Genomic DNA, 17,476 nt, shown 5'->3' on the forward strand with positions numbered 1-17,476 from the left:
TTGCTTCTTGTAAAGTATTTACACTGAGGCAGTGCTCAAGAAATCTGTGTTGAATTAGCAGACAGAATGCTTGTGTGGTTTTCTTTCTGCATGATAACTTTTTTTCTACTTAAATTCAAAGTGATTTTACAGTTTTCTCATAGGGAATTCAATTTATTTTTCTTTTCATCCCTATATGGTGTATAGGTCCATTCTGCTTCAGTTATTTTATGAATATTTCTTATACCTGTTAGAAATTCTATATAATTTTTGAAGCCCACTTGCTTCCCCTTTTTCATAATAAAAAAGCACCAGGATTGCTTATTGAACTCTTACACTAAAGCATATATGGTCTTGTGAAAGCATTCAGAACATTTACCTGCAGTCTAGTATTAGAAGCAACAACCAGACCATTCCTCAGGATAGAATGCCAGTTTTCAATGTGTGAGCCACTAAAGCACAGAGGAGGGGAAGGACAAAGTAAAACCAAACATTAATAATCTTCTAAAGTGGCCACAATACAATAAGTCATGTACCATCTGAAAGTCTTGAATATCCAAGACAAGTCTCAGGCAGGGGACTATTCAGGGTTAATAGCCAACTACTAAAAGAATGTTTTCCTCCCCACACGTTTCTGGGAGACCAAGCCATACTCACTGAAATGCAAAGGTGCTTCCAAAGAGTTTTTTAGCAGCTCTAAAATTAGATTCTTTGGCTGGTGGACTGCTGAGAAGAAGGAACTGATGTGGAGTATGCATAAACTTCAGTTGCTGCCATTTAAAATAATGACAAATGAAAATATGTCAAAACTAACACGTATCAGACTGATGACAATTTCAAATTTTACTGGTTTAAGAATTATCTAGATTCAAGCCACACTAACTTACATTAACAAGACCATTCATTAAAAAGAAAGACCCGCATAAATGATAAATCATATGGAGTTGCTGATATGAAGGGTAATTCTTTAGGCTAATGGAAAAGTAATAGGAGACAGACAATTCAAGTCATTTATATTTAGCTTTGGAATACACTCCGTAATCATGTCCGAGCAGATCTGCCTTCCTAATTATGTTTCTTTTTAAGACTTTTATTATTAAATTCCCTAAGTATACAGTAGCTATTCAACTGGGGAAATATCTGAGTTTGCTAAGCAGAAAAGTTAGTTCAAGATTTTAAAATTGCAAAAATTATCATCATGCTTTATTTGCATACATTTATAAAATTGTAAATTGCCTACATTCAAATATAGTTTCCCCTTTGTTCATGAAAAGAAATTAAAACAGAATCTTTTGAATTAGTCACTTGACAAAATTTTTTAATTGCTGCCCTTTCACTTAGGAATATATTTATATAGGACGACAATACAAAGGAAATCTCACAGTTTAGAGTTTCATAGACAGGAAAGCTAAGATTCTGGATACTGTTCTTTTTAGGTTTTTGATCAGAACTGAAATCAGAGTCCATTAGCTTTTCCTTTATTTGTAAGTGTATTAAGCCGATAAGGCAATATCTTCTCTGCTCTGGAAAAGTGGAGCTGTGCCAACAAGAAACTGACAATGATAAAAAGCACATTACCTGTTTCTGGTCAATCTCGATTCTTCCTATCACTTGTGGAATAACTAAATGATTTCATACTGACCCTTTTACTTACTGAAAAGTTCGGGGCAGCAGCCTGAATTTGAATTTGATTTCTTGGGAAAACCTGGAGCTGGTGTACATATGGTAATTTCAAACTGAGGAATTAGGGCTAACCTGAGATTACTTCAATTTTCTGAAGAAGCTGACTAAAAATCACAAGAATCACTTCTCCCACTAGTCAGGACTCTTCCCTTTCTGTATATATAAGTGAAAAACCAACTTACCCTGTTAACTGGCAGTTTCACAATATGTGACCTATTACTTGAAATAACCCTGAAATTAATTAAAATAATCCATCAGTCACAAATATATGCCAAATATATTTAATGATTTTTTTTCCTTAGTTGGCAAGTGATTGAAACTTATGTTTACTGTGACATTAACTAAATTAAGTAATCATTTTACTTATTACATCACTTTTCTTTGCTTCCTGAAGCAATTTAAAGAGCTTATGTAACAAAAAAGAACGTTTTAATCCGAGAAGTAGTTCCTTAGAGCCTAAGAGATAATGATTTTTAATTATTACAACCTCAGATATCAGCAAAATGAACATTTCTAAACATACTTTTAAAGGATGATCATCTAGATGCAAAGCTGATTCACACATCTGCTTCCTTGGCTCTTCCCTACATTGTCTAATTAATAATCAGTTTTGGCGAAGACCTTTTTCTTTCTTTAAATATATGAGGATCATTGTGCTGATATATACAGTGGTTTGTACACAAAAGCTTATTCACCATATTTAGACGCTGAGTTTGAAAAACATTACATTCAGGTATCTGAAAGAACTAGTTATTTTGTGTTTTTCAGTACAGAAATTAATAACTAGGGAAAACTCTAAAAAAATATTTTGGTGGATTTTTTTTCTCCTTGAAAGAAGAGTGACTAACAAACAAGCTGAAGAAAATGATCACAAATAATTAAAAGTTAATAATCAGGCTGACTACAGGGTGGGGGGGATTAGATATTTGAGATTTTTACCTTCATTTTGAATATGACAATGTGAGAATGTAAAAAATTACAGTGAAAAATATGTTATTCTACTCAATCAAAATTTCAATAATAGGTCATAACAGATACAAAGAAGGAAGACCTCCAAATCTAATTTTTAAAGTTTTAATACACTAAATGATTATTGTAAAATTCTAAATGAAAGTAACCAGAATCATTCCTTCTCCTTTGCCTATCTTTCCATAATTTTTAAAAACTTCCTGGTTGCAGCATAAAATAGGTCTTATTCAGATCAATCTCTTGTAATCTTTACATTTGTATTACTGCATTTATAATCATGGTGAATTCCATTGTCCTTAAGTTTTCAGTGATTTCAAAGAGATTTGTATATAAAACCCTTATAGATATGGGGAGTAGATACTATTGTCTTCATTTTGCAAATAAGAAACCAGAGGGCAAAGGCTCTGAAGCAGGTGTGGTAGGAAGGGTGTTCTCAACTGGCTCTCCTATTATCAGGTGAGCCCTCCTAGTTTCCATGCAGGTTATACCCCTCACCAGGCTCACTCTGAACAGAGCATCATCTGCAGCCATCAAACAGAGTTCATCAAATTTATACTGTTCTTGTTAAGACAGACATTTTAGAAAGATTTTCAATAAGTGTTTGAAACAGTGAGTTTTGTCACTTAGTCCCCAGTTAACTAGAAAATTAAATGAACCAAAACAGCTTCACCATATAATCCAGCTAATCACATTTTTTAAAACTATAGACAAACTGCTGTCAAATACATTGTATATCTGTGTAGTGCATAGGACAGCATTTTCTTCCCCTTGTGATATACAAGTTTTAATTAAAGTGAGAGTCATTAAGGACTCTGATTGTAAAATCACCAGGCCTCAGAGGCTTGTAGAACTGTAGCATTGCAGGTCTTGTAAAATAGGCCTTTTTTTTCCCCCTTAAAGAAGGCAGTAGAAAATGATTCTGTTTTCATTAAAAGGAAAACTAAAATTTTATACCATTGCAGTAGGGGATGAGCAAGGGGGTCTTGTTTATCCATCTGCTTCTTGATTTCCAGATATGGTGCCTGGAAAAAAAGTCATTATACTTCTTGTAAACATTCCTTTTTTTCCTTTTAATTTTTTCCTTTATGCAAAAGGAAAATGAGGTTGAACAGGTATGTCTAATCTAGTTAAACCCGGAAGTTTGTGGCTGTGACAAGGTAACAGCAACAATTACCCTACGTGTCCCCCTACACCATCAAGTGATGTGAACTTTCAACTTCATGGGGCACAATGGACTTGCCCCAACATTTTGCTCCAGAGGCTTCCTCAAGCTTTAGCCTGGCTCCCATGCACTAGGCCATGTCTAAAGGTGATCCTAGGCCCCCTGCTGAGTCTCTGATGGAGAAAAACTCAGTGCTGCCTAAAGACACAAGGTACCTACCTTGTACCCACCAACACTGCTAGCCTTCTAGTAATTTTCTACTCATCTCTCCTGTTATTTCCTATTCCCCACAGACCCCTACTTTTCCATGGCTCCCTCTCTTTCTCTGCTCTCACTTAAAAAAACCCAGCCACTTTTGTCTTACTTGGAGGTGACCTCCCTCGCACTGCAAGTCACTCTCCCCCACCGTAGCCCTCAAGTTAAGTTTATCCCTTTAACAAGTGTCAGGTGCTGTTTCTCTTTGAGCATGACTGTTTTTACCTTTTAGCTAACATTAAAAGCAAAACTTGTAATAGTTACCCTTCACACTCATATCTGAAGGTACTGACTTAGGTGCAGAGCTTTACAAGAGACAACTGGACAATATTTACATAAGAAGAACCCTTCTTTTCAAAGTATTTAATGGAATTTACCCAGACAATTAACCTTTTCACAGAACAAAAGGCAATCCATCTGTGACAATTTAGGTCTATCTAGAAAGCAGTAAGTACCTTCTAGAAAATAGGACAATATAATGTTAAATTTACTTGGAGAGGAGTAAAGGTTTTGACGCAATAAAATCTGACAGCATCCCTAAGGAATGCACACTGGAAGGGGGTGCAGCATTACTATTTACTATCTTGACAGTGAAGAAGCTAAGCATCAAGCAATTAAGCAACTTGCCCAAGGTCACAGGCCGCATCACTGATGAGCAAATTATACAACACAGACCTCTGACTTACTAGGCTGACACCCAATCATCTCCACTGCCTTCTATTAAAATAGCTTACACATGACCCAGAATAAAGGGAGTAAATTTTGGCAGAGAGCTGATCCCAGAGTCAACATTTTGTAGCTATTTTCGTTCAAGAATGATCTGGGTCTGGGGTATAGTATAATAAATATCCTATTGCCACCAAAGCCTTTGGTGACTAAAAAATGTTTACTTAACTTTGTTTAAGCCACTGGAGTAGGTTCATGTTTTCCCCCAAGCGGAAATGCTTCACTGTTTTCCTTTCCTTATACAAATAATAAATATTTGTTTGAAAAGGAATTCAGGTGATACAGAAAAGTATGGCATAGAAAAACAACTAGCAAAAAAAAGAGAAAAAAAAAAAGAAAAACAACTAGCAAGGATGATGGTTTTTAAGCAAATAATATAACTTGTGAATTAAAGATCTCTGTTTACCATCATCCGACACACGCTATTTGTTGAACAAATGGATGAATATTTGATTACATGAATAAATAACTATCCAAAGACTCAAAACTCAAATCTGAGAATGCAAAAATGTACTTGGGAGCACATTTTCAAGTACAGTGGAGGTGATAGGGAAGAAGGGAGGAGTGGCACAGAAGCTTTGCAGGCCTCAAGGAATCCAATACTTTTTCCAAAAGACAGAAATGACGTAGGATAACACTTACAAGCCCCCAGGGTCTCTAAGGCAGTGCAAGCCTTGAAACCACCGTATGCAAACCAAACCCATAGTGTGTATTGTTGTCAATTATAGATTATTAATTTCTACTTATCACGATGAGTTTTAAGCCTTTCTCCAAATCTTTGGCAATGGATAGGCCTCAATAATTCAGTAGTATTTGCTTTCCGAAGAGCTAGACGATAGCCCAGTGGTATGTTAAGACTTTCATAATAAACCTCAATTCTTGCTCATCAAACATCACCAAGCCTCCGTAATGTCTACAAATATAATAAACTCAATACTCTCGAGGAGTCTTGTGTCCTCCAAAGTTGTTTTGAGATTCTATGTTCTAAACTATTTACGTTCAATTTACATGATAGAATATTTGTTTTTCTTTTAACATTAAAATAATGTGCTAAAATAAAATCACTACTGTTAATTAAAACGGAAAGTCTAGGAAGATGGTACCAAATTTAACCCTTGCTTTAAGGTATTCGACACATCTCCACATACTCCAATTGTTGCAGAGAACATTAGGATCACAATTATGCAATTACCTTCCAAAAGTCCCAGTGGTAGCCCACCAGTACACTGACGTAATTTAATTAAAACGTCCTAGTACGCCACAATCTTTATTTTTAAAGTACTTTAATTATACTCCCATCTAACAGAAAAATCTACATTTCACTACACAGCCAATACTCTCAGACATTTTTAAAATACGATTTTACTCAAGCAAAACTGAACCATACAAGACCACAAGATGATATACTTACTTGCGTCATTTCTCTGATAGAAGTTATGCTATCCAGCGCTTTCATTACTCGATCATAGTTCTTCTTCTGTTCGAATGGAAAGAAAAACAGTATTCACTATAAGCCTTTGCAGGCCTACAAATTACTAGAGGAACATATTTCTGTACATGGATTTTCCATCAGACTTGATTTGAAAGCACTGACTGTGTTGTGTACATAAAATGGAAGGCTTTAAAATAATTCTAGGATGTACGATGTATAACTGAGAGGGAAGAAAAGAGAAAGCAATACCAATCCTAATATAAGTACATAAAATCATGTTTAGCTTACAGGGGGAAAAGTATAAATACAAAAAAAAAAAAAAGATATTGGGCTCCTGATTCTTAATTTCACTAAAAAGAAAACTAAGCCGTGATGAATAAAATAAGAATAGAATCTTTCTAAAATACAAAAATCCACTTTAAATCTTGCAATATCATTTTGCTTCTATTTTCTTTTGATTGAAAGACTGTTACCAAAAGAGTAGACTAGTTGAATAGTTAGTGTATAAATGACACCACACACTTAACTTATAATTCATCTTTAGGGATACTGTAGCTATGTGTACTGTTGCCACTTATGAAGGAAGGAAGCTTTTCCAAGGGCATTTTATATAGCCATTGTTTCTACAAAATGATTTCAAGATGGATAGTAATAGAAACTAAGGCAATTTTGGCTCAAATTTTGAAAATTTTGCTCTCTCAGAAGGATCCTGCCTCATCTCCACAAATATCTATAAAATTGTTTTCTTAAGAAATGCCAGTTGGTCAACAATATGGCATTACTTATTATTATTATTACTTTCACTGATCTTCAGATAACTGGGGAGGAGGAAGGAAGAAGGTGAGGAAAGATTAGGTAAAAATACAAAAGAAAAGCAAAAATCGGTTCTTTTATCCACAACATTTAAAATGACAATGAGGTGATACTAAAGCTAGAATCTCAAAAAATGGTGAAATTAAATTCATCATATCAACCATCACCACGCAATTTATTACTGCTATGCACCTGCCCTTCAGGCAGACAGTATGTATAAAGATGGCAATTTGAGAGGATGAAGTGGGTCTAGTTTCATAAAGACAAAGTTCTGAAAGTGATTTTAATAGATGAAAGGATGGGGAAGTGAGATATGGGAAAGATCAAAGGAGGCTGTAAATTGAGTTTTGGGGAAAGAACCGTATCTACTAGATGGATATGTGGTCCACAACAGGTCAGGGATGGGCCTGATGAATGAGTAGGACAGGAGGAAGAAAGTGAGAAGGACTAAAATCACAGCTGCTGCTACAGGGGATGGTTGGGGCATGCAAGGACAAGTACTCACCCTGGGGTTGAAGGCCAGCATCTGAGGATCATTAGGATCCACCACAGAAGGATATGGCTCGAAAATGACAACTTTTCTAGGAGATTCCAATGCAGACCTACACATGGAGACCAGTAGATCTACCACCTTGAAACACATACATAAAACAGTTAGTGTCCCTGGTGTCTTAGCACACACTTTGTCATTCATTACTCCTCCCTCTCGTGGTCATGGAAGTTAAGTAGGAAAGCCTCAGAATTGCTATCAACTTCTCAAATCTGTAATTTATGGCTTCAGACCACATTTGACCAAACTTAACCATTAGCTTGAAATAGCTGACATGCGTTGCTGTTGCTTCCAATTATGTCCTGGTATGTCTTTGTTATGAACTCGTATTATGCTCCAACATTGCTCTAGGCTCTATGGCAGACATGCACAAGAGAGACAGCTCCTCTCTCACAGAATTTATATTCTAATGGAGAAGATGCACAAAAAAATAATCAGTTCACTATATGCTCAAATATATTTCTGGTTGTGTTGAATGCTGTAGTAAATATTAAGCAGGTGTTAGAGACTTCAAAATGGCTAGGAAGGTCGTAATACTTAAACAGAGACCAGAGTGAAGATAAGAGAAGGAGATACAGCTCTGGGAGAAACCATTCCAGGTGATGGAAACTGCAAATTCAGGAAGTGAGTCTGATGTGCTCCAAGAACAGTAAAGCTCCTGACATCATCTTACTTCTTACTCTCTGCCTATGGCCATTAATAAATGAACTTGGATATGCTAAATATGATGGTTTTATTCCTATGTCCTTCTGGGACCTCTTACTACAATTAAGAAGCAGTGTTATTTAATGGTTAGAGCAAAGCTCCTCTCTCCAATTCCCAAAACAATATGCTTCTGGCAAATGAATCAAGAAAACCAACACTGTCTAAATGGAGAGAAGGAACCAGAACAGACATCCCTATAGTGTGAAGATAAGGGACATCATAAGGAAAGCAGTGGACTTAATCTTTACAGAGAAAAATATTTCTAGGAATTTTTTAGACAGGCATTTATAAAATGTACAGTAAGAGTAAAACAATGTTTGATTCTGTGGTTAATGAGAGGGGCACAGTGACCTAATGACAGTAGGGCTCACTATGTTGTATATATACTCACAAAACACATCCACCCCAATCACAGCATCCAGAATTTCCAGTGACCTAAAATAATCAGCAACACTCAAGCCATTGGATATGTGATCTATAAATAACACTTCCAAAGTACATAGATATATATCCCATAAGACTCACTCAGGAAACAGTAGAACTGAAACAGCTTATACATTTTCAACACACTATTTCACTTATGTGTGTGTGTGTGTGTGTGTATATATAAATATATATATGTGTGTGTGTATATATATATATATATATGATTTCAAAGCAATAGATAGAATAAAGATATAATAAAATCCTTTTTTGGCTTCTGTACCCACACTCACATTCCTTCTACCCAGAGAGATGCGCTTTAACCTAGATACAAATTGTTTTGGGCATTATCTGTTCTCCCAATAAAAGAAAAATCCAAATAAAAACTCCTGAAAAAGAATAATCAGTAAAATAAAATAGCCTTTTCTGAAACTCTGGTGGTGGGGAGGGAATTGGTGCTATCTTATAAAAAAAAAATTAATTAAAAAATTCACATGTCACAGTATGAAATTGAAGCTTTAAAAAGGTATATGCCCTTTATGTATAGGGTCAAATGGTCTACAAGAGTACTAAAACCACTCAATGGAAAAAGAATGGCTTTTTCTATAAATGATGGTGGAAAAACTGGATATCCATATGCAAAAAGAAATGAAGTTGAATGCCTATCTTATACCACACACAAAAATTAACTCAAAATGGCATAAAGATCTAAACATAAGACCTTAAGCTATAAAATTCCTACAGTGTGGGAAAAACATGACACTGGACCTGGCAATGATTTCTTGGATTGAGACCACAGCACAAACAATAAAACAAAAATAGACAAATGGGACTATATCAAACTTAAAAACTCTGGTGCATCAGAGGACACAATCAATAGAGTGAAAAGGCATGGGATAGGAGAAAACATTTGCAAATCAGATATTTGAAACAAGGTTAATATCCAGAATATATAAAGAGTTCTTACAACTAACAAGAATAAATTAAATAATTTGATTTAAAAATGGGCAAAAATCCCAGATAGACAATTCATTAAAGAAGACATACAGCTGGCCAACAAGTCCACGAAAAGATGATCAACATCACTAATCATCAGAGAAATGCAAATGAAAACCATAATGAGGTATCACCTCACAACCAGCAGGATGGTGTCTATCAAAAAACAAAAACAAAAACTCAGAAAATAACAAGTTTGAGCACATGAGGAAATTGGAGCCTTTGTACATTGTTGATGGGATTATAAAATGGTGCAGCCATTACAGAAAACACTATGGAAGCCCCTCAAGAAGTTAATAATAGAACTTCCATATAATCTTGACAAGAAGGGACAATCCCACTTCTGGATATATAGCCAAAATAATTCAAAGAAGATCTTAAAGATATTATTTGCACACCCATATTCACAGCAGCATTATTTGCAATAGCCAAAAGATGGAAGCAACCAAAATGTCCATTGACAGTTGAATGGATAAACAATATGTGGTATGTACATGCAGGAAATATTATTCAGCCTACAAATGGAAAATTCTGTCATATGCTACAACATTGTTGAACATTACGCTAAGTGAAATAAACCAGTATAAAATAAACCAGTATAAAATAAACCACCAAAAGACAAATACTGTAAGATTCCACTTATAAGGTATTTAAAGTAGTCAAATTCATAGAAACACAAAGCAGAATGATGATTACATAAGGGGAATTGTTTAATGGACATAGAGCTTCAGTTCTGCAAGATGAAAAAGTTATGGAAATCTATTTCACGACAAGTCAAATGGCACTACTGAAGTGTATACTTAAAAAACGGTTAAGATAGTAAATTTTGCGTTGTGTTTTCTTCCACAAGAATAAAGATACAAATATATACAGTAATATAACCTAAACAGTGTGTCCCTTTCAATCAAATATTTATTAAATACCTTGTGCCAGAAGCATCAAAACAATCAAAATTACCAAAAATTATATGCATTCTTTTGCCAATAATTTCACCAGTGGAGTCAAGTAAACTATAGTGAAATAATAGACATAGGGGTAGAGAATTTAATTAGAATATTTCTGCTAATAATGTTCTAAGCCAACTTCAGAGAAGTAACATAACTACCACAGCAAAATGACAAGCTGTCCACCCAAGCTTCCTACTCCTTGTTTCCCCCTGTATAGAGCTCTTGACTGGAGGCAGCTGCTCTGTGTACATTTCCACCCCTTTTGTCCGGGTAAGGCTAAAACTAGGTGGCTAGTTTTAACCAATGGGTCAGCAGTGGAAAGGGGTGTGCTGATGGAGAAAGACAGGTGCACCTTCTCCACTTTTATCTGCCTCTACTTATGCCATGTACTAAGGACAGCACAGCCACACAATAGAAAGGGTCCAGTTCCCTCAATCATCACACAGGAAGCTGCCCAACAAACATTCTAACTGGACAGTAGTGTGAGCAAGAAATGAAAAAGTCTATCATCTTAAGCCCCTGTAATTTTATGATTTATCTGTTACAGAAGTTAGCAGTTAGAATTTTTGAACAAAGATCTGTATAACACTGTCTGGATTTGTATTCATTTGCACGTTAATTTTTCCATAGAGTAAAAGGTCTGCTTTAAAAAAATAAAAGATAACAACGACTATGATTTCTTTTACCCCAAAATATGTATTTCCCCACTCCCAGCATTAAAAATGAAAGATCCTTTTTTTTTTTTTTTTAAGTAGGCTCCATGCCTAGAGTGGAGCCAACATGGGGCTTGAACTCATGACCCTGAGATCAAGACCTAAATTAAGAACAAGAGTTGGATGCTTAACTGACTGAGTCACACCGATGCCCTGAAATGAAAGATTCTTAGTGGAATCTTAGCACATAATAGCGAGTGCTACAGCCAGCAAGACATCTTTGTTTCTAGATTGGATACTCTAATTGAAGAGGCAAACTGTAGGCTAAGATATTAGGATAGGGAAATACAGAATTCAAGCAAGGGAATTGGGCCATTTGATGAGGGAGAAAAAGTCTGTGGGTTTACAGAATCACAAGCTTCCAAAAGTCATTATTATATACAACCCAACTGGTAGAGCAAGACTCTCTCCACCCTCCTCTGCAGGTAAGGAAGACCTTGGAGCACTTGCAAATGTGAAAATTCAAGTCCAGGAGAGTAATAAGCAAGGCACATATAGGAATGGCCTACAGATATATAATGTATTCTGGAAAACAGAGGACTTTAAAACTGAAGATCAATGGCTTTCAAACATTTCAATATTGATTCTTTTTTAAAAAAAATATGAGAGCTCAACACAAAAGAAATAAAACGGAACTTTTTTGGTTGAAACAGTATATAGGGGCTTGGACTCCTTGCTGCTGAGACACTCTTGTCCCACTCCAACCTCCTACAGCATCCCTCTAAGGAATATTCTTGGGATCCCTGGGTGGCGCAGCGGTTTGGCGCCTGCCTTTGGCCCAGGGCGTGATCCTGGAGACCCGGGATCGAATCCCACATCGGGCTCCCGGTGCATGGAGCCTGCTTCTCCCTCTGCCTGTGTCTCTGCCTCTCTCTCTTTCTCTCTGTGTGACTATCATAAATAAATAAAAATTAAAAAAAAAATTTTAAAAAAAAGGAATATTCTTGCAACCTCAGAGAACCACTTAAAATGCAGGAGTCAATTGACACAGTAGGACTACTGACATACAGTTTCTTTCTGTCTAGAAAGAGAATCGGTTTCCACGTAATCTTTAGAATTACAACCAAAATATTGGCTACTTGCTTTAAAGTAGTGAACGGAATTTTCCACTTCAGAGTAGAATCACTAAACGCTCTGATTTTTGGATACTGATCTTTAGAATTGAGTTACTAAACTGATATGATTAATTGTGTTTTATAATGATCATTATAAAATCCAAATTTAACTTCTCTTTAACAACCATTATTTTTTGAGAATCTATAATAAGAGGGGACAAAAAGCACCTAATAATCTATCAACTTACCCTACTGCTAGCATGATGTTAATTTTCCTTCTAGGGGCAGCCCTGGTGTCTCAGTGGTTTAGCGCTGCCTGCAGCCCAGGGTGTGATCCTGAAGATCCGGGATCAAGTCCCACATCAGGTTCCCTCCATGGAGCCTGCTTCTCCCTCTGCCTGTGTCTCTGCCTCTCTCTCTCTCTCTCTGTGTCTCTCATGAATAAATAAATAAAATCTTCAAAAAAAATTTTCCTTCTAATTAATTATTTATTTCCAGGCTCCGATACCTTCCCTTTTCACATCGTCTAAGGGCAATTTATATCCACTCAAATGCACGAATGTTAACTTTACCACTTGAATAATTTTTACTTATATATTGTTTATAATTCATTTATATTAAATTTATATATTTTATACATATATACTCACATACCTATCTATGAATGTATACATATATGTATATTCACATACACACACCTGTGAAGTTTAATCATTTTACATAGCTATATTTTAATATATGTGTTGCTGAAGCAAGCACTTTACATAACTATAAACAGCATATATTAAAGTATCTTTTTTTTAGCAATATTAGTTCCAATTGATGAGAAAAACTTTCACCAAAAAAAGAAAAGAAAGAAAAAAAGAAAAGAAACGAAACGAAACGAAAAGAAACGAAAAGACCTACCATGGTCAGACACATATTTGAGAAATCTTCTAAATACTGGCTACTCATTTTCTTAGTTTCAGGGATTCTGAGAGCCTTTAATATGCAAATATGTGCATGTTTGGTATAGGAGCAGTATCAAGCCATATTTTTGAAATTTAATCATCTGATCTTTTTTTCCACATTACATCTGATCAATTCTATACTGTTTGTATTATTGGTCATTAAGAACTCATTATATTACAACTGTTTTCCTTAGTATTTCTTCAAGTGGACATATCTCAGTTTAGTTAATCAGTGAAATGATTACGTTAAGAGGATGTATGTAAATCCATGAGGCCTGTGTCATTCTAGGTTAACTGTTGTAGTTCCATCTGGTGTAATGCCTGTTACATGGTAGGTGTTTGATACTTGTTGAACTAAATGTCTGTTATATGTTCATTTTTTCCTAAACATCTTTGTAAATTTTATCAATGACAGATTGGTAATTCTTTTCACATTTAGCTTCCCATTGGTTTCAGTAAAGCTGAAAATTTTCTTATGTTTCTTTATGAACTATAGGTCCATATTTGTAAATCGTGCGTTCATTTCCACAATTAATCTGTTAATGGTCTTCATGTCTTTCTTTTCAATTTTTATGTGCTTTTATACAACTATGTTTGAGGCAAAACAAATTTTCTCATGGTTAGCCCTTAATGTTCACTATTCTTTCCAGTAAAAAATGTAAAGTATGTGAGGACTCAAATCTGTTGGTATTTTCCTTCACCATTTCTTGAAACTGCATAAATGCACAAACCTGATACACTATCTGCATTGTGCATGCTTGGTTTTACTCTCCCCTAGTTTGTATACAGTATTTTTAAATGAAACTCTTCTTTAAGTCTTTTTGGGAATTTGTTTTTACACACAGTGTACAGGGCTAAATTGACTCCCACCCCCATGTTGGAGGTCATTTGTTCCTGCCTCACATACTAAATCATTTTCATTTTACAACTTGACATGATACCGCCTTTAAAGTATATTAAATACATTTATAACTAGATCTCTTTCTATTCTTTGCCACGGCTGCATTTAAAAAAAAATACAGGGTTGCATAATGTTTTTTTTTAAGAATTTATTTCTTTAGTTGACAGAGAGAGAGCACAAGTAGGCAGAGTGGCAGGCAGACAGAGAGGGAGAAGCAGACTCCCAGCTAGGCAGGGAGTGTGACACGGAGCTCAATCCCAGCACCCTGAGATCATGACCTGAGCTGAAGGCAGATGCTTAACCAATTGAGCCACCCAGGCACCCCAGGATTGCATAATATGCTTTTGTATATGTTTGGTCTAGCCTCCCTTAATTAACATTCATTTTTTTGTTTTCTCTGATTTTTTTCTTATAAATTTATTAGAAAGTTAGATTCCATAAAGAAATTTTAAAAATAAATTGAAATTTTGATGGAATTCGCTAAGTAAATTCTGGCATCTTTAGAATTTATTTTTTCCTTTCAGAAGCATGGAAAGCTTCTCTACTTCCAAGCTGCTTCATTTGTTTTTATATTTTTCTTCCATGTCATAAACACTGTTATTGTAAAATTGGATTTTTTTAATATATTCTGCCCTTTATTGTTTCACCCAAGTTTTAAAAATAAATTGGCTTCCATTTTATGGCACTATAACTTTACAAATAAATTTTACATAATGCATGTGCAAGGGTTTCGATATTTCAACTTCACCATGACAGAGTCACAGTTATTTTTCAAACACAAGAAATTTGGCTTAATTTCTTCCCTTGGCAACTGCCAAATGACAAAACACTCACTAGATACAGATAGCAAAATTGAGTTTCTAGCTAAAAAAATAAAATAAAATAAAATAAAATAAAATAAAATAAAATAGTCAAACGCCAGCTTGCTTTTTGGTTTACCGTCAAACTATCAAAAATGTGTCCAAAAGAAGAACAGACTGAAGGTAACTAGTGGATCAGAATAAATTTTTCAAATCAAAATCAGGATAATTAGCACCATGTGTTCCTACCTGAGCTCCGGTTGCTATCTCATCAGCAGCTTCATTCATTACTCCCAGGGTTTGAAAAGCAAACACGCATAGCTCTCGCTCACACACAGTGGGCTGTAAAAGAAAGGGCAATCAGTTACAACGCTGTTTTTTCCGTTTTCCAATTCCTAAATTAAATTTATGACATTCCATTAAATAACTAAAGAAAATGCAGATTTCAGAATGTTAAAAAGAAAGAAATCAATCATAGGACTTTATTTAACAAAAGTTAAATTTCTAAATTTGGGTAACAATTGGTAAATAATCATCTAGTGATATGGATTCACAAATATAAGAAATCCATTTCAAATAGCTGTTAGCACCAGCACTTAGAATTTTTTAGCAATAGATGGAAAATCCATCTCTCCTACTTAATACACATTTGTACCTGAGATATATATATATATTAAAAAAAGCAGACACCTAAGCTGGTGATATACTAAAAAATGAGATTAGACTCTACAGCTGTGTAAAACAAATATACAAAGAAGAATCCTACTTTTTTCTAGGTAATTTTCTTTGGAAGAAATAAGCATGACTGCTTACTTGCTACCCAGCTCTTGAAAGATTGGTTTTGTTGCAAAGACTTTTGACTTCAATAACCTCCTGAAGTCAACAGCACTGAAATATATACTCTGCAATTGCTTTGGAAAACTTCTCATCTTTCAAATCTAATATGGTGTCATCTGTTTGATCTATCTTATCTCTCGAGATACATTGCATTAGGTAGCTGATGAAGCCTAACACGATACAATCCATGGTGCCACTGCCTAGCAGACAAAAGTCATTTGTTAGTGCCACTGGCCCTGTGCTCACTCATTTCAGAAGAAATGGTCTAGTGCTTGGTCTAGTGCTTAACCAGTGGGAAGTATGGTCCTTTAGGGTCCATCCTTTATGTTCGTAATGGGCCCATATGGTTGCTTTGTAGACATAAGCATAACCAATCACAAACATTTCTGGCTGACATTCCCCTAAGAGAATTCCAGGAAAACAATCAATTGATACATTTCTTTTGTACACCTTAAAAGTACAGTTTGATTACATTTCAGAAACATCAGGAAAATCTACCTCAGAGGAAATAAATTGGAGAAAGCTCTTTATCCAGACTCAACCTATATATACCTGCTACATATAGATAGCCATACTTAGAGCACATTGTTCAATTTATGCTACTTATTCTTAAGTTTAACCTATTTTTAATCTTCTATTTTTTGTGTGTGTTTCTGTGCAATATATGTCAGCCTCCATTTTCTCCAGGGACATTGGTTGTTTCTTTTGTTCACTTTCTGGAAGCATGATACGGTCTGAAATAGTAACAGCAGTCATTTATTGTATATTTCTTATGCTGCCAAACACTATATTGGTATTTTATTTTATTTTATTTATTTTTTTCTATATTGGTATTTTAGTGGACCTGTATACAAAAAGAATCCAAGGAAAAGATAAACCATGGAAATCATAAAAGGGCCCTAGGAATTTATTCCTGTACAGCTACCCCACAAAGTTCACTGAGGAAGTAAACAGTGATACAGAAGGTTATTTATTTTTAATACTATTCTTGTCAAATAACCATACATTTTTTTATGAATAAAATCCATCAATCCCAAAGGAATAATAAGATAAAGCTTACTTAGTGTATACCAGTAATAATTGGTTTTATTTTTTCATTTGAACTTTGGCAATCAATTATACTTGGTGATCATCCTAATATGTATATATGTACCTATCTACATGTATATTCACACAGATTCTAGGAACTGTTTTAAAATAATATAAACTATCTTTCTCAGTACCAAATTGTTGCTTTAAACAATAGAAATGAAAATGAAATAAAATACCTCACACTATACGAGATTGGATGGATAAAGTTTTAAGATTTCAATATAGGAAAATTTTTGAAAACTGAAGAAAAAATATAATAGTTATTCTTAACATATCTCAATTGCACACTTTGTCCCCAATCCTAAGTATTCATGTGCCACCCTGATTTTGTCTCAAATAATTTTTACCAATTTCATCCTGACCTATTTCTTTTATCTTGGGTCACAAAAAAACAACATGTCATTGCTTTCTTTTGCATTTCCATTTCATTCCCCTGCCAGACCTGATTATATTCCAATCTCCAAATTACATGAACTTGCCAACCGACC

General features: G+C 34.9%; 1 protein-coding gene across 6 annotated transcripts in view; it reads right to left on the reverse strand.

Annotated features, from left to right (window-relative positions):
• PARP8 (poly(ADP-ribose) polymerase family member 8) overlaps positions 1 to 17,476 on the reverse strand; it is a 172,775-nt gene that overhangs the window by 20,105 nt on the left and 135,194 nt on the right. For all 6 annotated transcript variants that reach the window (XR_012030145.1, XR_012030146.1, XM_072824660.1 and 3 more), the window contains 7 exons: positions 15,309 to 15,401; positions 7,525 to 7,650; positions 6,186 to 6,251; positions 3,586 to 3,653; positions 1,845 to 1,893; positions 637 to 749; positions 359 to 431 (listed from right to left, as the gene is read on the reverse strand). Coding sequence is in view for 4 of the 6 variants with exons in the window: in XM_072824660.1 (XP_072680761.1) it covers positions 359 to 431; positions 637 to 749; positions 1,845 to 1,893; positions 3,586 to 3,653; positions 6,186 to 6,251; positions 7,525 to 7,650; positions 15,309 to 15,401 (588 nt within the window). In the remaining 2 variants the exon portion in view is untranslated. The remainder of the gene's footprint in view (positions 1 to 358; positions 432 to 636; positions 750 to 1,844; positions 1,894 to 3,585; positions 3,654 to 6,185; positions 6,252 to 7,524; positions 7,651 to 15,308; positions 15,402 to 17,476) is intronic.

The sequence above is a fragment of the Canis lupus genome, chromosome 4 (genome assembly GCF_048164855.1).
Source record: "Canis lupus baileyi chromosome 4, mCanLup2.hap1, whole genome shotgun sequence".
NCBI lineage: Eukaryota > Metazoa > Chordata > Mammalia > Carnivora > Canidae > Canis > Canis lupus.